The 26,589-nt window shown below is 42.7% G+C and overlaps 1 protein-coding gene across 2 annotated transcripts in view; it reads right to left on the bottom strand.

Annotated features, from left to right (window-relative positions):
- The window catches only part of fbln1 (fibulin 1), a 32,834-nt gene that overhangs the window by 4,374 nt on the left and 1,871 nt on the right, over window positions 1–26,589 (bottom strand). Inside the window, exons 2-16 of one of the 2 annotated variants that reach the window (XM_069695312.1) lie at window positions 22,054–22,162; window positions 20,123–20,252; window positions 16,444–16,603; window positions 15,374–15,436; window positions 15,178–15,264; window positions 14,908–15,045; window positions 14,651–14,788; window positions 13,464–13,607; window positions 13,253–13,378; window positions 12,981–13,106; window positions 12,238–12,357; window positions 11,874–12,005; window positions 11,643–11,766; window positions 7,115–7,260; window positions 5,915–6,055 (exon numbers count right to left, since the gene is read on the bottom strand). In XM_069695312.1, coding sequence (XP_069551413.1) covers window positions 5,915–6,055; window positions 7,115–7,260; window positions 11,643–11,766; window positions 11,874–12,005; window positions 12,238–12,357; window positions 12,981–13,106; window positions 13,253–13,378; window positions 13,464–13,607; window positions 14,651–14,788; window positions 14,908–15,045; window positions 15,178–15,264; window positions 15,374–15,436; window positions 16,444–16,603; window positions 20,123–20,252; window positions 22,054–22,162 — 1,884 coding nt within the window. Of the gene's footprint in view, window positions 1–5,914; window positions 6,056–7,114; window positions 7,261–10,046; window positions 11,005–11,642; window positions 11,767–11,873; window positions 12,006–12,237; window positions 12,358–12,980; window positions 13,107–13,252; window positions 13,379–13,463; window positions 13,608–14,650; window positions 14,789–14,907; window positions 15,046–15,177; window positions 15,265–15,373; window positions 15,437–16,443; window positions 16,604–20,122; window positions 20,253–22,053; window positions 22,163–26,589 lie in introns of those variants that run through there. The other variant, XM_069695313.1, reaches the window with a different exon arrangement.

Here is a 26,589-nt window from a genome sequence, read left to right on the forward strand (position 1 = left end):
GCTCATGTGTCCAATTCTGCACGAAGGAGCTTGATACTAAAGTCATTCTACGTGACCTCTTGGACGTCTTTGTGAAATCCTAATGTGATGACTCTGTGTTTCCGTAAGCTTCCCATCAAAAGCACAGTGGTATCCTCAATGAGGGGAAAGCATCAGCTAACAGCTGGGCCTCAACATACTCACAGTGAACCTGAGGTGAAACCACAACCGCATACTCATCTTTAACATTTCATCCAGGCTTCAAGGCAAAAAGCCAACAGCCACATAACAGGTTGACTTTGATTGGCTACCATACCACCTGAGATTCATATAAATAAACACAGAGAGGTTTTCAAAACCCTGCAGCTGACAATTTGCAATGTGACTAGGGTTGCAAGGTCATGTCATGTGAGGCCTGGCGTAGCAGAGCAGGAGTTCGAATTGTAGCGCTGGAAAGGTTTGCGGTGTCTCCGATTCACTGAGGTATCTGCCGCAGGGTGCAAAGGTGACCCCACTGGCTTAAACAGCCACCATCAAACAAACAGCTTTACAATCTGTCCATTCTCCAAAACATATAGCCTTAAATAAATGCATACTCGCAGCAGAGACACTGCCACAAAACAAAGTGAAGCAAATGCCCGGAGGCATTTGTCATCCTTCATGGCCACGAGGTCTGCAATATTGAAGGGTTACATGTAAACAGTACAATTTCGGGGTTTTCTGGTTTCTACAACTCAGCGAGGAAGTGTATGACAAAATCCAAAATGAACGGGTTTAACACCAGAGACAAATGAAAAGTATGCATTGGCCTCACCACAGTATTGTATAATGACACGCTGGTTGTGGCGCTATGCATGCTCACTGCAGTAAAACCATTGGAGAGCATCCAGGTGGTGCACAAAGTTCCACTATACAAAGAGGGTAATGGAGGGCATTCTTTAGCATCATTACAGCCATAACTGTGATATGTTGTGTTTCTTTCTCTGATCTATATTTTACTGATGCACAGCTGAGTACTGTTGGCATAAATATAAACAGAGCAAAGAGTGTTGTTTTTGTTCAAGAACTCTTGTTTTAAGGCCTGGAAGTTTTTCTCTAAAAAGTCCATAAAAGCTAGAAGGCAAGCCAAAAGAAATTGCTAACTAACTCCCTTGTTACCCCATTAGTAAAAAAAAAAAAAAAACAATTTCAGATTTGATAACACGTCAGTGTGGCTGAAATATAATCTTTTCAAACTGCCTGGCATAACAACAGAACCAACCGTACAGAGACAGAGTGTACGGGCCCCTTGGGGACAGGATCTTGTGTTTACAGCCTTGTCACTGGTACACAGATGGCCAGTCAGGTCAGGCTGTCCAAACACGACTCTGACCACTCCAAAGAGGGGGTGGGATCCACGCTCACCCCCGCTGCAAATGGCCAGCGTATGCGGCTTGATATTTTAAGGTCAATTAACAGTGAGTCATCGTTACTGATCTCTCAAATGGCCCATGGGTCATTGTTGGACGGTGTCACTCACTGGGCAGTGACATCACTGAGAAGTAGCCTCATTGCAGGGAACTGGTTGGTTCTTTTCTTGGACTTTCTGTTTTAGCAGTTGTGGGCCAGAGCAGCTGAAATGACATAACATGCACCATTATCTTTACCACAACCTTTACACTGCATTACAAGTGACCTTTCAAAGCTAAGAACCATAAGTAAGAGGCATAAAATAGACTTGAATGTAGACTAAATGGAAAGGAGATGAAAAACTGCTTTGCTTATTTTTTAAATCAGGATTCTTCATTAAACTCATCTTACATTCTAAATGCAGTAAAGTGTGCAGCATAATAATCTTTTAGGGTACTTTTTTTTTTTTAATCTATTTTGTCATGTCGCTTCATGATCATGGATGAAAACAAGCAGTCAATTTGTGAATTGAGTGGTTAACTAAACAAAGTTAGATTTTCTTTAGAACACTGCCTGAAAGCAATGAGTAATTATGAGTGTAGATTAAATAGATCACCAAACCGAGGGAGATAAGTGCATCATGATGAATTATGACGACAGTTTTATTGCAAGTAATATGTATTATACGTGTTCACACCATATAGTGGCTGTGTACGCGGTGAGCATGACATCTCTGCATCACTATCTCGTCATCAGTACGTTTGATTGTGGCGGACCACCCGAGGGGGAGCGCCGTGGGTTTGACTGTGGGGCCGTTGGGTGGGGGACACCCTGTTTTGATTAGCTGTACTAATCTCCAGACAACGATTCCTCATGGGCTTGGCGCACTCTGGTGGGCCCACCGCTGCCGTGTCATGATTCATCCAGATGACAGCTACTCAAAACTAGGGGAGCTAGTTTTCTGCTTATCTCCACAGCTGTCCTCGACTCCTCACCAGCACAGCCGCAAGGCCGAGCCACAAGTTCCACTGGCTCAGAGGTAGTCATGTCTCACACAGTAGGCTCACATTCCACCAGTCACTGATGATGGCTCCACTTACGACCACGACTACCTGCACGGAGACAAACTGTCCACTTCCTCCTCTTTCTTTCATCTAACTCTCTTGCTGCCAGCACTGTGCCAACAGCATTGCAAAAGATGTTAATTCTCTGGACTGCATATAAACCGCAAAGGCATATTTCCACCTGCATTTAAAAAATGAATGGAATTTAGCTGTGGCGTCTGAGACCAATTTTTTTTCCTAGAGGATAAATATGATTCTTGAAGTGAAGACACTGTGTCATCTGTTGTTGCACAATAAGATAAACATAAATACTACGTAATAAAAATGTTTCACTCTCAAAAAAAATTGACAACAATGATTAATGCTACAGTAAAATATTTCCATGATTAACAATTACTCATGAAGGGGAGTCATTTGGACACATCCAAAAGACGACAAAACATGTGCTGACTGTTTAATTACACAGATGGGTACTGTTTGTATTGTACAATGGATTTACACACAGTCAGGCAGATGACTTTCGCATAAGTGTAAAAAGTGTCTTGATGTATAGTTGCACAAATCGCTTTTGATTACCTCATATTTTGCACAGTGCACAAGAAGAAACGTTTTACCCCCATAAAGAAGTCTGTCAACAGCTACTTAGTAAGGGCTAAAGCAAAGCTGAAAGAATGCGTGTGTGCTCATCAAGCTGTCTTTGATATATGGCGATTAAATAACAGCAAGACCAGCCTGTGATGTATTTCACCGGGAGATAGTCAAACAAGGGAACCACAAGCATTTTATCAGACTCTTCTTCCAGCAGAGACCACAGAACCAGTGTTTTCAAAAGGAGGACTCATCTGTCCACCTGCTGACAGCCAGAATCAATCATCCCATTATCAGCCCTATTCAAACAAGCTGTCCCTAATCAGAAGTGGACGGCTGCTTTAGCATGAGTAATGCATTCCACCACTGTTTGTACTTCCAACCAGGTGTATGATGTGTTGCAAATGTCTTTGTTGTGATGAGAAATATCACTTCGGTGGGTCTGATGAAAGTCTACCTGAAGAGATTTTGTCTGATCGCTGCTGCGCTGCTGCAGTCGCCATGGGATTGTGCAAGTGTGTGATTGGTTCTGATCACGTTTTCCAAGTGCTGAGGGACGGTTGTGTTTGCACAGATGCGTACGGCTGTCAGGGTTGTCATCCAGATGTGACAGTGCTGGTAAAGCCAGTGATGGATGACCGGGAGCTAGGAAAGAGTTGTGTGGCTCTTGCACTGTGGTGTGCTGTCAGCCAATACTGCATGGGCATGTGTGTGCATGTGCGTATATACGCATGTATGTCTATGCCTGCACTGCACGCCTATGTGTGCAGCAAAGAGAGTAAGTGAGTGGAACGGAAAAGAGCGTCGGCCAATCAAATCTTTTAGGAATCCCTTTTTCAAGTTAGCGACGGATTTTGAGGAGTCCTAATTGCCTCCTTTGTGTTCAATAACACAAAAAGTGGCCAAAAATAATGACCAAAGTTAGTTTGAGTTCACACACTTGTTCATTAGTGGAGCCTCAATGTCTGGTGCTCTTCACATCCCACCAAGCTGTAATACCACTGTTGGAGACACTGGAGATACTGGAAACTAAGCTTCCTTAAGTGACACGTCAGCGAGCCTCATACAATAGTTACACAACAGCAGCATCTGCGGGCCAAAGCACCAGCAGCACAACCCACTAAATAAAACCAAGAGGGCCTTCATCGCGCCATGGACGCCACACTTCACAGTGAGCACTCGGTGACCAAAGGATCCAGTGCACAGGGCCTCAATTTGGATACGTGATGGGCAACTGGTGCTAACATGCAAGAGCTGCATCCAATAAGCATCCAGTGGATTTGGGAGAGAAGTGGCTCCTCACAAACAGGCCTTTCATGTGGTCGTCAGTTTAAGTGCTCTAATGCTCGGCGAGACACTGAGGCCTAGCGTGGGGAAATGGAACAATACATTTAACCACATGAAGCACAGCGCCCAGGATTACTTCTGCACATATTTTCTCTCTCGCTCTTCTTTATTCATTGAATTACAGTCTCTCACTTTGTCTTTCTCTCTCCAATTTTATTCTTTCCTTCTCTTGTACACACACATTGCCCCTGCAAATGAGTATCGCTATAAACAGGGAATTTCTCCTAAGTCCTCTTTACACACAGGCACACAGACACACACAGTGGATGATATATTACAAACTAAGGCTTATGGCTCATGCGGAATAACACCACTGTGCATTCCAACAAAAACATACCATTATAAGACAGTGCAATATAATTATACCTGCTTTTACAGTGATTTATGTGAATCACTGCTGGTGATAAAAAAAAAAAAAAATTCTCCCATGTCTTTGTGTGAATTTGGGTGTGTGTGATAAGCACACATCTGTTTCTGCAAGTGTACGAGAGAGGAACACTTGCGTGCACCCACAATCCGGCCTTAACCAGTGACAGCCACACACGCTCTCCTCCTCCCTCACTCCCTTTCATTCCGTAAAGACAGATGTGCTTACTGACAGGCCATCTCTTCATCCATCACTAAGAGAAGAAGAAGAAACTGTCCTTCCACAGCCACCCTGCCTGCATCTCAGCACACAACCAAAACAAAAACACCTAGACAGGCCCAGCAATGTGTCATCCCTAGGCTGAGTACACCCTCATCCTCCAGGGGCCAAGGCTCCGTTCAGCTCTCCGACAGGCGTGCAGCAGCACTTGGGTCACCACCAGACTAAAGGATGGGAATGGCTTCTACCCAAACATGTGTTGTTGTTACACACCACTGGAGATGGTATCTGCCGCTCCAACTTGAAGTAGCGCGGGGCTCTTTTTCTTTCAGCATGGTGGCAGTCAATGAACAGGTAGTTATGATAAACTGCCCGTCAGCTGCAATCACTCATAGATACATGCATAAGAATACACAAGTGTAGTTTTATACACTCAATTCCTCTACATTCAGGCCGCCATAACTTATTGTGGAAAGTAATGATCTTTGGGATCGGCATAGCCATGGATAAGTGAATTAAATGGTACTTTGTTTAACCACAAAGACCGTGAAAATTGATGCCAAATATTTGGTGAGACAGAAACAGGCCTTCGTCTGTCTCACAGAGCCACTCAGAGGACAGCTCTCCAAAGACGCAGACACACAAAAGCCCCCGTGAAGATGATGACAGCTACATGATGCCACCACGCTGCAAAGACCATAACAGTCTGTGTCAGATGTACTCATGTCAAGGAGTCCAGACATTCCTTATGGAATATTTTTCTGTTTTTTGTACCTTTTCAATGCACACATGTGAGTTTGATTTGTGATCAAATAAATATATAAATGAGAAATGAGGTCAGAAAAACCACCGCCTTTGTCAAAAAGAAAATGCAATTCCCAGTCACAGGGGCCGTCGGGTGGTACATGTTGCATGCTAAAGCTGCTATTGTCAAAACGGTTGGTTCACAACGTGTACTCACCCACATACATTCCGTTCTCCACTCGCTTGATGATGTCGAAGGCATTCTCCACGTTGCCCTCCAGGATTTCAAACTTGACGTCGTAACTGCCCAAGTGATAGGACCCGTAAGCCGGCACTGTCGTTCTCAGAAAAACAATCTCTGTTGGAGGATAACAATTAGACACAAAAAGCTTTTGGAACCCCCATCATAACACCAGGGCTGCTCTCCTAAGCCTCTGCCAGCTCCTGCTTTTCTTGTTTGTGTCCTTTTCTCGAGAAAGACAATACAATGGAAGAAAGAAGGGTCTGTGTTTATTGTACACTGAGAGGGTCACAAAAAGGTTGAAGCTTTCCAGTACCGTTGTTCAGCTAAAGGGCCTCAAGTCCTTTACACCCCGACTCGGAGCTTATGAGAAATGACAAGAGCTTAACTCCCCGTGACGTTGAGCATGAGTGTGTCTGAAACATGCGCTGCACGCCGGCCAATAGATGCTTGTCAGCTGTCACTGCCTGCAAATGATTACTGTGGTTACTTCTATTCAACCAGTATGGCACTCACTCTCCGGTGAGGACCAGCCAAGATGGAGAACATCAGGGTCTAGCTAGTTTGGGGGGTAAGAGGTCGTCATATAGATTCTGACAACTGACAAGGGAAATTCAGTTGATAGGAGCGAAAAGATTAAGGGAGATAAAGTTGTGGAGGATCACTGTGACACTGAATAAAAACCTGTTATCATGCTTAGTGAAATCATAAAGTAAAGGTACACAGGGGGAATTTTAAGGGGGCTTAAATAAGCAGCCACTTCTAAAACGTGATGATGGCAGAGGCGTTCTTCCAGTCACATTATTTGATACTTCAGGAAATATTAGCATTCTTGATTTATTTCATTGGGTTTTAGGCCCAGCTGCCCTTTTGTTGCACATATTTTGCTGTTTTTTTTTTTTTTATATTTGTAAGTCTGAAAATTTAGGTTGCAATTTCATGACGAAAGAAAAATGTGGCTCCTGAGGCCAGACCAGTTGAGATCCACTGATATATAAAGACACAGCCAACTTGGCTTAACATTTGCAAAAGGAAGAGAAGCAGTTTGTAAGACTTGTTTACTCCCCAGGAAAATGTCTCATGATGAAACATGAATGCCTCTTGTCCATTTTTACCCATCTGAATTACAATTTTTTTTTTTTTGAATATTTAAAGAAAGAAAAGACTTGTACCTACCCTCTGGCCTTGTGAACTCTCTGAAGGTAGGCAGGGAGATGAAGGTGTGTGACACTGAGTGCGTGGGGTTCAGAACACAAGCGATGTCATTGGGCTGACAGGACTTCATACAGCGAATGGTGTCGGAGCGCTCCACCCTCGCCACTCTAAAGAACAGATCAAACATGCACACCCACAAACAAACAAAAAGAATTACACAAACACACACAGATGGCCTCTGACCTTTAGGTACTGTCTATTTAAATACTTCAGAGTCAACCGCCTTTGGTTTCTAAAGCTCACAATAACAGGGCAACCTCGGGTGCAGCCCACTGCAAGAACTCAGTGGGACAACTCCAATGGCCGCTACACAAACAATATATGAACAAGACAGCAGGGGTACTGGATATAGCACTAAACATCAAAACCAATCAAATTCTATGTGGTTTGGAAGAATAATAAACCAACAATGGCCAAAGCTCATTCTACAGCCAAACTTTGTAGCTTGTGGAGACTCGCGCTGCCATTGATGCTTTTCTGATGCACTATTTCAAGCTGTGTGGGAAATGAATTACTACACTCACAGAGAATGATCCACAACCTGCTCAGGAAAATATTTGGATTTGCTGAGCATCCCCGGCTTCACATCAGATAATCTCTTGAGGAGGATTTATGGGGCAAGGGAGTGTTCTAAAAGACTCCTAAATTGTGAGCAACATGACGAGACAACTCCCCAACCTCTCCCCAGGGCAACTCTCATCCTATTATTTAGGGCTTTGTTTATTCCACAGACTAATCAGTGACAGGTCGGAGGGAACAGAGGGGCCTCCGCTGGCTCCTAAAGCTAACGCCACCTGAAGCATTACTATTCACTACCTGTCTGCTACATAAGACTCTGAGAGAGGTTTCTAAGGCATTAACAAACTCATAAATCACAAGTTTCTCTTTGAAACGACGGGGAACTTGTGATCACGAGGGAACCTTTGCAACAAAATCAAAGCCTTGATTATGACATTCAAGATGTTAAACTCAAGCTCGGCCCTCACAAAGGAGACAAGTCAGTACATGGTTATATTGGGTTATGAAAATATCCAAGTTGCCATGTATAAGTCCAGTTAATGTGCATGGCAGCCTTATAGCCACGTTGTGAGTCATGGGCCGTGGATCTCTGGTGCTCCTCAAGGGACCTATCTGCTGCAGCTCAAAGCCCAGGCCTAGCTTAGGTTGCAGGGCTCCTTTCATGGAGAGCGAGGAGAGAAGCCCCTGACAAAAAGTCAAGCCACCACTGGGTAGGGGCTTGTAATTAGCAATTAGCGGCTGGGTCCAAGTTTTGCTTTGGCCCAGGCCAAACCCACAAAATGTTCTCCTAGTTTATAATACCACGACCCGAGCTGCAGAAAGACCCGAGTGGGGCTCTGGAGGACGAGGTGAAAGCTGTTGGGGTAGAGAGCAAATTTACGAGAAGATAATGACCCAGGGTGAAATGCCCCTTTACACACAGCCGGACACTTCAAAGCAGGAATCACAGCTAATTACAGTTCCACGTGGGTCAGTGCATCTGCACCAGAAAAGACCTGTCTCCGTGTGTTACAATGTTAATTTGTGAATATGCGCTTTTGTACATGCAAACATGCTTGTGTATAGGTGTGCGTTTGTCACGTAAGCGTGCACGGACATATGCACTTCTTCTTCTGCGTCTCCCCATGCCTCACGTGGCCCAGCCCAGGAGAAAAACCCCAATACTTTCAGACCAGAAAGAAAAACAGAGTTTTTGGATGAAAGTCCTCTGGTCAAGCATAGGGCCTTTTATTTTTTTGGTAATTATTATTTATAGTCGGCACATTGATAACGCCCCAACACAAACACTGCAGGGCATCATTCATTTTGTGCGCGGTGATGTTGCTGCACCACAAATTGTTCAGACCACCGGCCAGAGCCCAGAGCCCCATAACTCAATGTCAGAGGGGAGGAAAAAAAAACCTGCGCGCCACTATGCTCTTATTTTAAGGATATCCCCACTAGGGACCAAGTGCATCCTTACTGGCCTGACAGCTCAGGACAGCAGGAACCTAGGACATCTGAATTTACAGTTATTATAAGCCACAGCCCTCGGGCAGCAGCCTCACAGCATGTCAAACTATTTATACTCTCTCCTGCTGGTGCACATTTCCCTCTCCTTTGCCACTGCATCCCATCGCGTGTCACTTACTCAGCCTTCATTTGGATTATCTGTCTGCTTTGGGGTTTACACCCGCAGTATGCAGTGGAAATCTGTGCATTTCACATTAAGCCCAAAATGTAATGAGAGCTAAAGAGATGTGCATGAAAATAACTGCCGCAGACAGATGTAGTTGCGGTGCACAGTAACTGACATTTGGGAAGCGGGAGTAACAATGCATTAGGCCCAATCTGGTTTATGACTGGAATTCGGAGGCATGGAATTACTTTATCGACTATATAAATAGTGAAATTTGAGGTATATAGTATATAACTGAAGAAAATGTTGACTTTTGTATGTTTCTTTGTCAATTTAAAACAGACACCTGGTTTGCTAATGTTTTCAATAACATTACTGATGCAGGAAGTTATAGAAATGATCAGGAAACATGAATTACTAATAACAGCTGGTAACAGTATTAAATGTCTTTTAGTGGTAAAATGTGTATCAACAGACCTGTAGACGTATACACTGGTGTCATCAAATGACCCTTCTTTCAGTCAGATCACAGGATGTACTCTTAAATTCAAATCGATGCATGAGTGGAGACATGCATGTATCACTACAGTTCCTCCTCACTGAAACTTCTGGAATAACAGTAACATGAAACTATGAGAGGGGAAATCTTCATGCCTCCATCTGTGATTTGGCCTCACATTCCAACTGCTCCCTTTGCTGTATTTGATTAAACCCCACAATGCACCATTATCAAAAACTGGATTTGACTTGAACATGTGTTATTTCTATTTCACTTTTAATAGAAAACTCTTCATCCAGCACATAAACCATAAAATACTGCAAAACGTCAGACTTTATCATGCAACCATCATCGAATTACACTCAGTTGTAGTCAGACTTGGGTTGTTACCATTTTATGATTTACCCTGACCTAGAACGCCACCTACAGTCACTACTTTGACAATGCCTCCCTTCCAAAATAATACATTCAGTTGGACCTCATTTATATTTTGAATAATGATCCATAAGTCTTGTGTTGAGAGCGCTGTTTATGTAAAATGCTACAGAACTAAAGACTGTGCTTCTTATTTCAGATGTTGTGTTTTTTTTCATTAAAAAAAATGACGTGTCATGTTTAACATCCATTAAGTGTGGGACAGAGTCATATTTGAGTTGATTAAAAACAGTGAAAGTAGCGATAAACCTGGATAATGAATCACTGTATGTATTACAGCTTACAGCAGTCTAGACTTGTATGTATTTTGCAATTCCCATTTTTTTTCCCACAAGATTATGCAGTTAACATGACACATCCTTTTTTAAGAGTTGTGTAACCCTTCGTAGCTCTTGTGTTTATTCTAGTAGGGGATTATATGGTACTCTGGGGTCCTCCTGGGTAACAAACACCAGCACTTTAGCCAGGTATGTGGTGATTGTGCCATAACGGCGCAGACTCAGCTCCAGCGACAGCTCAAAGTCCTGCGGCTTGTTGATGAGCTTTGCCACCGACATCACCCCGCCGGTCGGCATCTGCTCCGTCTGGAAGAAACCCCCCTCGTTGCCAGCGGTGATGGCAACCTGGATGTCATCGTCAGGCGCGGTGTGGGAGGGGCCCATGCGGAAGATGTTGGTGAAGACGGGGATGTTGGTGGGGAAGGTGAGGTAGTAGTAGGTTATTCTCAGGGGCATGGTCAGGCACTCGACAGACTCATTGCAAAGCAAGCGTTCGCATCGACTGCAAAAAGAGAAAAATGGAGGGGGTCGAGGGGGGGGGGGCAGGACAAGACAGAACAAAACGGGCACAGAGAGACAGAGAAAGAGAGTGAATTCCATTTGCCGTGCATGGCATGCAGTGAAAGGAACATCACTTTCAGCAGCCTGATGTCAGTTATGGTGCCCTCTGTGGGATCATGCAAGAAGTGCCTCCAAACAAGAGTGGGAATACACAGTTTCAACTGAACATGTGCCAAAATTAGACTGAACAAAATGTCCAGATGCATTACATCTCTAAAAAACAGAACATGCTACAGCCAAATCTAATCTGAAGTCATTCCAGCGTTGAGCACACTGGACATGCAGGGTATTGATCCATACATACCAATAATGGTCGGTTTAAAAAGCCTGATACTGCAGTAACCCCCAACTCAGAGCTCATACTATTATACTGACTATCCAGATTTAACTTTGAGGAACATGGACTTTGCTCTGTGAGTGTTCATGTGCACGAGGCCTTCTGATATTTTTTGTTTTTGTTTTTGTTTGGCAACTCATACAGCTTTAAGCACAGACAACACATCTAAGCTTACATCCGTTTACGAAGACGTCCTCTGTTCATTGAAGTGCGTGCAACAGAGATACAGTTCAGACACTCACGTCTCTCCAACGCGTCGGTAGTTGTTTGGACAATCGAAAGACAGGCATTTGAATCCTCCCTGTACATTGAAGCAGCTCTGGTTCTCCGTGCACGTGTGGGTGCCCGTCAAGCATTCGTCAATATCTGGAAACCGAACAGCGGGACTTAAAAACAGTCACAAAGACAATTTGTACCAAGGTCAACATAAGTCTGCCACAAACATGTATAACATTGCAGTAAGGACAGCTTACCCTGACAGCTGCGCCCGTTGATTGCCAAGGTGTAGCCCTTGACAGGACAGGAACAGTGGAAGCTGCCGGGGGTATTGTGACAGCGATAGGAGCAAATATGACCTCCGGTGGGCAGGGCACATTCATCTATATCTACAGGTACAGGTAAAAACAAGTCAAAACAGAGAGTAAACATAACAAATCTATACCTTATTTAGTTTACACGTACTCACACTGTATATATTAAAGTCTATTCTGGTTTGAAGAGACTTCATCAATACAGGGGAAATTGCTTTAATCTTTATAATGCACAGAAGGGAGGTGAAATGTGTTTCATCATATTTATGTTTTCCTCCCAGTACCTGTTAAAAAGCTTCCATCTTACCTTCACAAGTCATGCCATCTATGTCACTGAGCTGGTAGCCACGGCGACAGTAACACTGGTAGGAGCCGTACACGTTGGCACACTCTTGGCTACATGGGTTGCTCTCACACTCATTCAGATCTACACAGAGAATAGATGATTGCAGACAGTTATGTCCCAGTTTACTGATGTTTACACATACCTCTGAAGTATTTACATGTGTAGTTGATACATAAACTGTTGCAGGTACAACACGCTCTGCATGTGAGTGAATGGAAGGTTGTTGTTGGTTTTTTTGGAGGGTATGGGGGGGTTCAGAAGGTGGACAACTGAGAGGTGCCCAATGATAAAGGTCCATAATAGGAAACAAATAGTAGGACAATTAACATCAAAATAAAAATGATGTCTGTCTTTCTTATATAAGAGCAGATCAGCAAGCAGGGCGCCAAAGGAACATCAGAATTGCTGTCTGGTCTGATGAAGTACAGTCATGTAATTCTTAAATTAGACATTGATTGCCTGTCTGTCTCCATTTGGAAAATGCTGGTGGACTTTGAAAACCACAGAAAAAACGATGGAAATAAATCGGGGATTTTATAATCTAACCTTCAGCTGTAGTTCTTAATCAAAGCCAAAAGGTCGTCCGCTTTAGAAATGAATAGGGGTTTCTATTGACACTAGAAATACACACACTGTATAGCATACAGTATGTACATGAATGCTACATATGGCGTAAGTGATCATCATTTAGATAATTCCCTTACCATCACAATTCCTGCCGTCACCGGCAAGCTTGAAGCCTGTGGTGCAGCTACACTTGTAGGATCCCAGGGTGTTCTCACACTTATGAGCACAGAGGCGGCCGGGGTAATGCCTGCATTCATTCACATCTAAAACACAGTAAATGCTAGAATCATCATGATGCACATTTAGATCAGTACCACCAGACAGTACATACAGTGTGCAGGTTTTATTTTCATGCTGAGGATACACTTGGATTTAGCAACTTATGTAAGGAGATCCTCCGCCTGCTTACCTTCACAAACCCGACTGATGCTGTTGAAGATGTAGCCAGCTTCACACTCACAGCGATAGGAGCCCACCAGGTTGATACAACTATGACCTGAACAAACCCTTTCAGGTCCCTTACACTCATCAACATCTGTGGAGAAGCAAATGCACAATCAATATCCGCCTCAGGCGGTAAGATGCTTTACCTGTCTGTGTGATGAGTGTTTCAGTCGTACCGACACAGCGTCTGCCCTCTTCGTTGAGGTGGTATCCTCGACCACAGTTAGCAGAGTTCCTCTGGCAGATGTGCGAGCCCACTGTGTTGATACATACTTGCCCTCTCTGGCATACACCTGTCTGGCTAACACATTCATTGATATCTGAAAAATCAGACACACGTGTTAAATGATCAAACCATGAATGGTGATCTCGACTCCACACTGAAAATACCTGTTAATATGGTTTAAATGTAACTGCCACTTCAATGCTAACATAACGTGGAGAAAAAAAAAAAAAGAAGCATGTTATCATATTGATTAGGATCCATTTGAGCCCAATATTGGTGCCAAAAGAAAGGTTGGGGTAGCATTAGAAACACGAGGATGAATCCTGTGGAAAATCTGGAAATGTCTTCAATCAAGGTTCTGTAAATCAAACACGTGATCACAGGCTGGCACGAAGGAAAACTTAAGAAAGATCCAAAATAGGGTTAATGTATTGATTAGCATGTGACACAGTGGTTTAGACCTGACGATGGTGAAAGAGGAAAAATCAGGAGGTCGTCAAAATAATATGAAATCATAATCGCTTTCGAATAAATTACAACATATATAAGATGCAACTCTATTGTCATTGTGCGGAGTACAGGTACAAAGCCAACGAAATGCAGTTTGCCTCTAACCAGAAGCGCAAAGACGGTTATATTTACAGATAAGTGCAGGAAAGTTCTACAACATTAATGATGCCATATCTTATAAATGAATATTTACACTGATGGACAGTGGGCAATTTCAGTACAGAAATATTACAAGTGAGCATTAACCACGTATTTTAACAGAGGAAAAGTGGATAGTTGGAGAGTGCAAATGTAGGTTGTACATACAGTATGAGCAGCATATTTACATTTGGTTATATTCGTACAGTATGAATTAGCAGTGTAATAGTTCAGTTTGTTCAACTATATGAAATGTATCAAAAGCATTTTAACAAATAGCTATATCAAACGCCAATATGATCACTATCTGACCAGATAAGGTGATAATTACCTGCACATGAAAACAATTCTAAGCGTATAGAACATGTCAAATATTTTCTTTCTGGTGTCTTCAAAGGAAACTTCTCAAAAGATGAGATGGCTATCTGAGGGTTAAAGCAAAGCTCTGGATGGAACACTTCACACACACACACTGCTACAGATACTTACCAATGCAATTTCCAAGAGCGTCCTGGATAAAGCCGGCCCCACACTTAACTTTGGGGAGACAACGGAACGACCCCTGGGTGTTTTGGCACTCAAACTCTGAGCCACAGTTGTGGATACCCGTCTCACACTCATCGATATCTGCATGAAGACATCAGAGCAGAATTGAACACACTGTGAATACCTGCAGAAACATGATTCACACGCACAGGTCCATGTTCACAGATTCCCTCTGCAAATAAGAGGGAAATGTCACTGACCTTTGCAGTTGTTGTTGTCAGTGAGTTCATAGCCAGTCCCACAGCTGACCTCTCTCTGGCAACGGAACGAGCCCTCTGTGTTGATACAACGCTCTCCGCCCCGACAGTTGCTGGCTCCCAGCAAACACTCGTTAATATCTGAAAGGGGAGGGGAGGAAACAATCGTCATATGTCCACTAACGAAAAACATCTCCACCTAAATATGTTTTGAGTCTGTCTTATACCGAAATATAAACATTAAAATGAGAAAAGACTACAAATGCCTTTTACCCTCACAGCTCCTTCCATCCGGTTTGAGTTTATAGCCTTTGAAACAGGCACAAGTGTCATTCTCCACACAATAATGAGCACATTTTCCTAAGAAGCAACACAAACATGTTAATAACCATAATTGCTGAATTTAAATCACTACAAATTGAATCAGTTAAATGCAGAAAAGCATATTTGTTTGCTTATTTTACTTTACCTTTGCACTCATCACTTAACACCGAGTTATCTCCATTGTTTGAGGTGCTATCCTTGTTTGGCACTGTGTGAGGGAGGTAAAAACAGTTATGCTTATTCAGTCACTCAAATTGTTCTGGTTTTGGACTTTCTGCTTTTCTGTTTTGTTTTTGTTTTTTCCTGTGTCACTCCTGCCACCGACCGGAGGTCCTCAGTCCCAGTCTTTATCCATGCTCAGTCTTGTGTCTGCCACGCCCACCTCAGCTGCTTCCAGTTCTAAATCTGCCTCACAACGGCCTCTGATCTCTGATCGGTCTGTCAGTGTATATTCTCCCAGTCTCCACACTCAGGTTGTCAGACTGCTTCACATGTTTCTGCGTTTAATCCCTGCCTGTTTTGGATTTCTGCCTGTTTGCTCCTTTCTGACTTTGAACCTTAACATACATCTTAGCACCTTATGCAACATTGCTTCGAGCAGTGTTTTTTGAGTCTTTTTCAGTAATGACCATTTCAAAATCAATGTTTTGCTGACTTATTTTTTACGTGAAATAAATTGTTTTCACAATGTCAACAACAGTCACAGATCCAAAAGTTTTAGAAAATTAACAAATGTCATTTTAGTTTATACCCACATAACGTCATGGATTAAATAAAATAAAACAAATTCTACTCAAAATTCAACTGATTTATTTGTCAAGTATATAATGTTTGCAATTATTTGGAAACAATATTTATGTGGAGCAGGACAATAGTGAGTAAGGTCAACAGCTCTGCTGAAGTGCCCATGAGCAACAAACTACGTCTGCACAACTGCATGAGCCAAAAGATGTATTTCTGGTTCCGATGTATCCACTCCAGTGACAGCTACAGGCAATGATCATATGCATCCACCAGGAGGCAGTGTAGCCTTGTATTTGACACTCTCTCGGCTATCTTTGTCTAAATAGTCTCGTGGTTTTGCACAGCCTTTCTGTTACTGTTACCTGCTTTCTTTCTGTCTTTCTTTTTATCCACACTGTAAAATGAATGAACCGCTTTGACACTAAAGTTGAGAAAAAAAATAGCACGCAGGGCTGTATATTTTTTACCCACATTCTGTTTGCTCCATGGGGGCTGTCTGGTTGCCTGAGGATCCATCCACGCAGCAGGCCCGGGACACTAGGCCGCACTGGTAGCCCACGGCCAGGTGGTGGTCACACCGTAAGCCCTGCCCCTGTGCTGCCTTCCCCAGGAGACAGCAGTCACAGCACATCTGCAGAAAACAGAATTCAATACAGCACGATATATGAGACAGCACAGTAGCAGAGACATGTAAATCCTAAAACTTTACAAAGAACAAAGAGAAGAAAACACATAGTCAGGGATTTCAGTCAGCAGATATAAAACCAAACATGCAGGCAAGGAAGAGGAGACTGCTGGGTGGTAAAACACAATAGATGAGACGGCCTTTAGACTGACAAGACAGAGACAGACAGACAGACAGACAGCCGAGCTCTCAATTAACCAGATGGAAGGAGAAGGAGGCTGAATGAGAAGACACGCCAAATGACTGGCTTCAGACACACAGGACTAGAAAGGAAGTAAGTCAGTGAGAACAAAATAAAGACAGACAGTGATGAGATGACATCATCCCCTGTGGCTGACGCATGCTCAATCAATCATTCTGACAGCTTGGTAATGTCAGTCAGGGAGGAGAAAGGTGCAGCGTGTGGGGGGATGGGTTGTTTTTCAGTAAAGGCAATGCAGATATACACGAGAAATTAAACAGTGTGTGTGTGTGTGTGTGTGTGTGTGTGTGTGTGTGTGTGTGTGTGTGTGTGTGTGTGTGTGTGTGTGTGTGTGTGTGTGTGTGTGTGTGTGTGTGTGTGTGTGTGTGTGTGTGTGTGTGTGTGTGTGCAGTGATGGTAGTGACTTTAAGACTGAACACATACCAAAGACTGTAAAAGGGATTAACAGCTACTTTATCTGTGTGTTTGTTTTACGTGTGGCTTTGACTTTGTCCTAGAACACTTTGTTTCAAGAAATTTCATGAATGGAAACTGTTTTAGAGAAACTGCAGGCAGTAGGAGCGGGATAAAATCGGAAGTTTAGCACAACTGTGCAAACGAGAATATATTTCACATAGGTGATGTCACACATCCACAACTTACCCTGACAATGTCTTTTTTTCTCCTACCTAAGCTTTCTCAAAATAATGTATGTTTTATATGTGAACAGCTAACTCAGACTTTGTGTCATCCGTTCTTACAAATGTTTTCATCTTACAAAACAAAGTATGGTACAGTTCCTATGTTGAAAGGACAACAGAAAACAAAATGGAGCTCGTTTTCTGCATCATTCAGACGGAACATTGGACGAACCTTCTTCTTCTAGAGCGACCAGAGAAAAATTACAGGGAACATGATTTTCACTGGCATCTTCACTATGTTTGAAAACTCATATCATAATATGCATTGTATGACTTAATAAAGATTTTTTTTAAACCATACAATAGTGTAAAAAAGCATTGCTGCATTTTGTCTTATGATGACCGTGTTAAAACCAGACATCCTGTAACTGCCAGTCTTTGCATTTACAAAATTTGACACAAAAGCAAACAGGGACAACATATACTGTTAAACCCACATTTCACATTCCTTGTTCAGACAACTAAATTCAATAATTTCATTATTAAGTTTTTTAGATTTCAGCATTGTGCTACTTTAATTGCACACTATGATATACAGTAGTATAGATGTGAGGAATAATCATTAACATGCCACAGTTTGCAATTCGTTTCATGTGAAAAAAGGGGCGGCTAGGTGAAAATCAATTTGAGAATACTAAAGAGCGATGGCTTATAATGCAGAAAATTACAACCATAGTCATTTGGTGGCAGCTGTGCCAACACCCAACACACAGGACCAGGGGATCTGGGCTGTGTCCTTACCACATATTTTATTGAAAAATTTCTAAACACACATTTCCAAAGGCAACATGCAACCTTTATACTGTATATTTTAATATGCTTTAACCATCAGATCAGCAGCGGAAATAATTTTGTTGTCAAACTCTGGAAAGTTGAAATAAATGTGGCTGATTGAGTGAGTGAAGTGCCAAAAGTGGGGGGAAGGCTTCCATTTAAAGCAACTAAAATCTATCATACCAGTAAAATAAGGGAGCGTAATTTGAATGGGGTCCTTGTGATCAGCCTGCAGAGAGTCCTGCAGGCCCCCTCAGCTATGCAGACATTTTCCTCACTGTCTCTGCTTTGTTCGTAAAATATTACTCTACATGTTCCAACCAGCAGCAAACTGCAGTAGGCTATCTGAAGTTAGTAGCTGCCGAACATAGCATTTAGTGTATATTCTCACAGTAGTATGTGGAAACCAAAATAGTCTGTGGGAAATAATACTGTCTGTGCTTGAGCTGTGCGCCAGTTAGCTTAGCTTAGCATAAAGACTGGTAACAGGGGGAAAAGCTAGCGTGGCTCTGTCAAAAGGTAACACAAACTGCATCCTGTAAAGACCACTTATTAACAAATCTAATTAGTTTACAGGTTGTGTTTAGGGGATGTTGTATTCTGGGTGGTTTCTTAGCAAAGGTGGGGGCATGTCCTGATGCTTCTGCTGGTTACCAGATGAAAAGACTTCAGGAAGTCACACATTAATAACCCTTCTAAAATCACACATTGTTTGAAGTTGTTGAATTTTCTCACTTCAGTTTTGTGAACAAAATACATATCAGGTATCACTAAGCTTTAGAGGTGGAGGGAGGTAGGTCTGGGTCAGATTAGAAGCCATGTCCCTCTGCTCCAGTCTTCACGCCAATCTAGGCTAAACTATGCCGAGATAAACTAATCAACTCCTGGTCGTAGCTCCATCCATAACACACAGAAATATTCACACACAAAATAGCTCATTTCCCACAAATGCTGAATTGTCCTTAATGGTTAGGAAACCTTTCTCATTTTGATACTAGTGTTTCAGAAAAACAATCATTTTTGTGGTATTTCTTTTCTGAAACATTGTGGGAGTACTGTCTTTAAGGGTTTAAGGTGGGGACTAATTTTCATTTTTTGTTTCATGATGTAACAAAGAAATCTCCAAGTGAAGCAATTCAGTGAAGCAACTTCAAGACAAACCTGAGAGCGGGTGAAGTCATATCATTCTCATCCATATAAATGTTTTTGTCCTATTCACCTTATCTGGGCTCATGTACAAACCACCACCTGCACTTTACAGTGGATCAAATGAAGACAAGCTGCCGCACCGACAATTATCTCATCCTCTACAGAAAATGTATCAACTTGCACCCCTCGCCTTTTGCCAAGCATCTATCTTCATGATGTGTTCATGTGCAGTTGGTTGTGAAAATTAGGGGCACAGAGGGTTTGGTTAAGAGGGAATACAAATGTAGCGGGGGGAAAAGTGCTTGGCCGTGAGCCTGCGAGAGATTCTGGAGATAGAGCTGAATTTATAATCTATCTGACAGCAACAAGCTCCATTCCTCCCTGGAGTGACATGCCTCATCCTGCTCACGGCACACACACACACACACACACACACACACACACACACACAAAAACACATAGAGATATACAGCATTGCGCTCATCAATCACTCGCCTCCAATCTGGCTGTCCAGCAGGGTGATGTACTGTACACTGATCGAGTGGAGGGAGATTTTTGGGTTCACGAAGTGATTTCATTCTGTTTACAGTATTTTCGGTTCATAAAGCATTCCCACACAGACATATGCGCATGTATGTGCACATACATGTACAAACGCACCTTTGTGGTCTTGGTCTCGCAGGTGTTGGTGAATAAAGAATCGCAGAGTCCTTGTCCTTTGGCCACGTTGATACCAGTGGTGCACATGTTATCCTCGAGCACTTTTACACAGCACTGCTCCTGCACTATCCTGTCAGCAAGAAAAAACACAAAACACAGGTGGTGCATTTATTCTCAGTTCTAGCAATAATCTCCTGGTGGAAAAGAAACTCTGCCTTAAAGTGCAGCCCATTAAAATCAGCCTGAGGCGAGGCTGATGGGGATCTTATGTCACACTAAAATTGCGTGGATGAGTGGGTTGAGTCCATCCTGAGAGGCTTCAGAGGAAGGCACTGGAAGTTTATTGTGATTTGCAATGCTGACATAACTGGCCTTAAACAGGGTTGAGCAGCACTCCCTCAGGCCTTTGTTCTGTTGTTTTAGACCCAAGTTAAACTCACATTTTGGACCCAAGCTTGAACATTCGTCCACCTCCGCATCTCCTTACTCATGGTGAGACTGTGGCTTTTTGATTGAATGACTTTCAGAATAGTATTACTGAAACACAGCACTCCCTTTACGATAAGCATGCCATGCCCTGTGAGTGACAGTTAGCCACTGAGTGGCTGACTAACAGTTGCCAGTGTATAAAGCTTGCATGCAGTCGATGACAAAACCTGGGCAGAATCAGTCCACTGTTTCCTCAGAAATCAGTGATGACATGCAAAAAACAGGATCTAAAATAAATAGAGGTGTAGAAGCTGACCCTAACCATAGAGCTCAGTGCAAAGAACGAGCATTAAATGTTTGTACAGGTTTTATTGTAATGCTGCGCGGTAGCTGATTAAATGTCAAAAACAATATTTAGGACAAACACAGCCCCTCACGTGAGATCTCTATTATCAAAATATCTGTTATTTAATATTTCAGTTCAGATCTGATTTCATTGTATTGTCTGGCATTCGCTGTTTCTTCGTCAAATCAGTTAAGAGCGGGCGGGTAACTGTTTCTGTCTGGGCTGGATCTCTGTTTCACGACAGTTTTACAAGACAGAAAGCATAAAACGTCCTTCACCACTCCTCTCCCAATTCCAACAAACCTCTTTATCAAATCTTACCAGAAATGGCTTTCCATATAAACTAATGTAGATCTCAAATTTACATCAAGGCGCACACCTCCTCTGCAGAACCTTTTAAGGGCACAGTCGCGCTCCTGCTTTTTTTTTTCTCTTCGCTCCACTCTTTTTCTCCCGTACTCTCCCCCCACCCCACCCCCACCCCACCCCACCCCGCCCTCCCTCCTTTGGTGTTTGAAGTAATCGTTCAGATTTCCTGTTATTGCCTCTCTCCATCCTCCCTCAATGTCGCGTTTCACCTCTAAGGTATTTCCTGGATTTTGAAATAGCCCCTCTTCTGACCCCCCTCACCCTTTTCCACCCCTAAATACACCCTGCTCCCCCCACAAAATCCCTGCCCTTTTCCTCTCTTCCCCTCACACTATAATTTAGACAAATTTGGGATCACTTAGGGTGGCTATGGTAAATGTGTTTGCCATCAGTGTTCACAGCAGCAGATCTGCCTGGCTTATGGGCCCTGAACCTGTGGCAGCACACCTTCTTGGGTTACTAGCAGACCTGTTATTATCCCATCACTATTAATGTTTCCTGCTTTCACGTGAAGTGAATAATGTGCCTACAGATTTATGGGAGTAAGGTAAAGCAATCTCATATTAAGGGCCTACAGATATTTCCCCCCATACATGGTGCAGGCCAACTCCCTCAGGCCCAATACTACAGGAGCTTCTATGGTGCAGATAGAAAATGAAAGATTGTGACAAAAGGTGCAGTATTTAATGACTTGTGAATCTGAAAAGGCCCCACGTGAGTCTTTTAACCAGCCTTCTTAAACCTTATCGAATCACTGAGAGCACAATGGCAGACGGCACCTGCTTACCTGCATGTTGTTGACGCAGAAATGAGAGGGAGGGATGCGCAGTCTTCGTTGTCGTTGCCACGCCTCTGGCCATCTCTACAGCAGTCCTCTATGGAGATTTGCTCAGCTCCTGTGAACATTAAAAACAACTTGAGGTATTTTTTTTTGCTGTAAGAATGACATTTCCATGGCTTTGTCTTTACCACTGCAGGAGATGTGTAGACCCCACATGGAATATCCAAAAACATGCACCTCAGGTCAGGTTACCTGGCGCCGCGCTAGTGGCAGCCTGTTGCAGCAGCTCCCCCGAGAGCCCCCCTGCTGTAGCGAAGAAATTTCCCCTCGGGGATTAATAAAGTGAAAAAAATATATATATATATATATTGCTGCATCTGCACTTGAAGGAGCAGTGCAGGATTTAGTGGCACCTAGTGGTGAGGTTGTAGATTGCAACTGACGGAACACCCCTTGCCTCACCCTCCCCCTCAAAACATATAGGAGAATCAATGATGGCAGTGAATCTCTTGAAAAATGCAAGAGGCCCCTCTGGATCCAATGTTTGCATTGTCCCTACTGGGTTACCGTAGAAACACGGTGGTACAACATGGCGTTCTGAGGTCACTAAAACACAAAAACTCTCAGTTTGAAGTGAATATACACGAATGAAAACATATTTAGGAAGCTTATATTCCATTTCCACCAACAGCTCCCCCTAAATCCTACACACTGAACCTGTAACACACCTGCAAGGTGTTTAACACACTCGTCTTGAGAATGGTTTCTTACCACTCCAGCTATTCATGACAAGTCAAATATAGTAAATGGCATGAATTTGTTTTACGATTTTAAGCATTACTTCTTTGCCAAACATTCCTTTTTGGCAAAAATAAAACATGCTGATTGCCACAATTTGTTTTGCTGATGAAGTCATAACGATCATCTTTTTCTATGTGACGCAAACAAGAGGATCTTGCTATTGTCCTCAGGCAAATTGCCCAGGATTCTGTGGAAGATGGAAAAACACCATTTAAAATCTGACAATTTAAACAGCCTTAAGGGATTTTTTTTGCCAAAAACAATGACTGATGTGTTGTTGCAGACACAAGAGGGGCTTTTTGACTGGAATGCAACCAACTGTGTGGTGTTTATTCATGTGGATTAGAGAGTGTGGAATGCCTCGATTCTGTAAACAATCAGCTGTCGCAATCACATCAAGTACATTCATTCGTCTGTGGTTTGTGTGATCTGCCAAACGTGAAATGGCTTTGGCAGATCAACTTCTTGGACCTTTTTTTTGCCTACGTCTCAAACCAGGATCGCTGCGCCAAATTGTTATTAAAAATAAGTCCCCCAAGAGAAAAAAGGAGAAAACAAACTCACCGTGAAATAAATTTTGTTGATCCACTGTAACAGAATACGAGTTGTTGCTGGTTAGTGACTAAATGCTCGGAATCATAGGGAACAGTGATTGTGAAATGCATTGAACAAAATGTTTGAGACACAATGTCTGTTTTGAGAAGTCTAGCAGGAGTGAGCAAGTTCAGATAGTAAGTTAGATTAGTTAGGGAGGACACGTATCTGGAATAGCTGGCATCAGTCTTGTAGATTTGCTGCTTTCTCCCAGAGGTACAGGGGGGAATTTTATTATAACCATTAAATCAAAATAGTCAAGCCGAGGCAAAAGCAGGAATACACATTATCACAAATAGTCCTTGCACTGGTAAACTTTGTAACAACACAATATAAGCATTAAAAGAAAACACTTAATTCCTGAGTATCGTTTACAGATTTGTACAACCGCAGTTCTTCAGCCCATAATGAAGTATTGGCAAGACAAAACAATGACTAACAGTTTTGTTTTTTTTAAAGAAAGGGATTTTGGTTGCAGGAAAACAAAGAACACAGTTTAACAGCCTGATATCAGGCCAATGAGTGTAATACATCTATCAGTCAACTAGAGGATACCGTGTCAGTGTAAGGTTTTGCCTCATGTGACCAGGGTCGAAGACCGAGGTCAGGTGATGGAAGTCATGTGATGAAGTACAAAGAGTAAAGTATTTGTAAGTGTTACTTATTTTGACCAAAACCATGACTGTTAAACCTAACCAGTATTTTGAATACTTAGACTAACCAAATTGTGACCGTGTTACCTTTAACCAAAACCATGATCTTTTCCTCAACCTAACCACTTTGTTTTTGGTGCCTAATCCTAAGGCGCCTAACTTTTTCTGACACGGTATTCTCTAGTGGGCTGACGAGTATATTGAATACTATAACATGATGTGATACTGGGTTGGAAATGAAACACAGCAAAAATTGCTACTACACGAAGGATGATTAACCGAGCAGAATGGATTGAATATGCATGCAGGATTTATTACTAGACAGCCACATTAGCTGACTCACTACTGACTTCTAGAAGTCTGGCACATCCCAGTAGCCTCTGGCCAATAAACCTTGTAGCAGCTGGATGACATGGGATGGCATTTTAAAAGCTTTTCACATGGGCCTACCAAGTAGAACCTCTCAAAGTCCGTCCTTCTCTCTATCTCTCTTTCTCTAAGTGTTAAAATAACAGCTGGATGTTCCGTTGAAAGTTACGCAAAATATTTTGCCTCCAAAGAGCTGATAATATGCGCCTCACACCGTTATTGGCTCATTTTGAAGTGTTAATGACCCAAGTTTGTGTACTCTTCTAGAGCAATTCTTCCAAGTCTTTTAAATAGTTCCAGTAATTAACATCCTATTTTTATTGAAACGAGAAAGGCATCCAAAAAGTAACTTTCCAGGTTTCACAAAATAATGAATACAACATTTCTTTTCTCTCCAGGGGCACAGGCACTTGAAATACTTATTTCAAGTGACGTGAATAGTTTGTCACATGCTGTAACTGCTCCTGACGATCTGTTCTGGAGATTTTTCTCCAAAGTAGCTCTGTTCTATGGTGGCAATGAGCTGCAAAACGCATACATACAAAAAGAAAATGCAAAAACTCCCCCAAAAACCTGTGGTCAGGAGGTGCAAACCACGAAAACAAAAAGAAACCACAACCACAAAAACGTACAGTCCTGAAGTGCAAATCACAATCCAAAAAGAAAAAAAAAAACACAACAACATTAAGGAGCAGTCCTGAAGTGCAACTTGCAGCCCAAAAATGACGGAAATAGCGTCATCAGCTGGTCTGTCAACTTTAGCTCCGCTTCTGGAGGATTTCAGGCAGCAGCTCCGAGATGTTGCATCAGTATAACAATCAGCCAACGCTTCCGAGGGGCGGAAAGTCACTGCCCAAGGACCGAAGAAAGGCGCACCGGGTCAGGCGCACAGCCAGGCGGGTTTTCTATGACATTCTTGGCACTGTGCGGCGTCAATTCACCTCCTACGTTCAGGCTGTCGCCCCTCAGCCTCTACTGTGACGATCTGAGGTGTCTGAGGAAGTTGTGTGAGCGATGTCGCACTTGGGTTTTCCAATGCGCCCGCTGACAGCGCAATGATAACGCAATCGTACAACGCAAATGACACAATCGTAGCTCCCCACCACCCCGACTCACTGGACATGACCCCCCTGCTGCATCTCTCTGTTCCCCAAGAATTTGTCACAAACTTTAATGTGCGGTCATTTTGGATCACAGCTCACAAAAAGTGTGGAACTCAAGAACTGATGATGATCATGTGACAAAATCTGAACCAGTTACTCATTAGGGGTTATGCCTTTCTCCTGCTCTTCCTATCTATGGTTAATAATGAATGTGATGCCATGCATATGCCTGGTTAACGTTCTGCAACATGGAGCGTTATCTGTTGTGATGCGAGATCATGTTCACTAATAAAGCCGAAGTGTCAAAATCAATCAAAGTTTTGACCTTTTTGATGACGGAATTTCTGTTATTGATTGGTCGGAGTGGCTATGGTGGCAAGGGTAACATTAACTCCGTTAACTGGCTTTAGTTTTTTGCTTTCGGCACATCTATCGGCGGTAAAAGAGTGGCGTACCACTAGAGATCGGTACATAGCAGCAGTGATATACCGCTGAAGTGATTGTTATACTGATGCAACAGCCGCTTTCTCGTCTCAGAGCTGCTGCCTGAAATCCTCCCAAAACGGAGCTAAAGTTGACGGAGCAGCTGATGACGCCATTTCCGTTATTTTGGGGTCGCAAGTTGCACTTCAGGACTGCTCCTTAATGTTGTGGGGTTTTTTTTCTCTTTGTATTTGTGTTTTGCATTTCAAAACTGCTCATTTTTGTGGCTGTGTTTTCTTTTTCTTTTTGTGGTTTGCACCTCAGTACCACAGGTTTTTGGGGAGTTTTTGCATTTTATTTTCATATGTATGTGTTTTGCACTTCAGGACTGTTCGTTTTTGTTGTTGCATTTTCTTTCTGTTGTTGTGTTTTGCACCTCAGTGCCACCGTACAATTCCAATGCCGCAGCTGTCTTCTGCTTTACAAACCTAAATAAAAAAAAAACTAGAAGTGCCTTAAAACTGTGTGGCTTCTTTGTGTTTTATCAAAAGAAGCAAACCAGGCACAGCCTTGCTCTGGTTTAGATGTTGTCTGCCATG

This window comes from Brachyistius frenatus, unplaced genomic scaffold (assembly GCF_029030835.1).
Source record: "Brachyistius frenatus isolate BFR_SWC_R1_liver_20210118 unplaced genomic scaffold, ASM2903083v1 Contig_19, whole genome shotgun sequence".
Lineage (NCBI taxonomy): Eukaryota > Metazoa > Chordata > Actinopteri > Embiotocidae > Brachyistius > Brachyistius frenatus.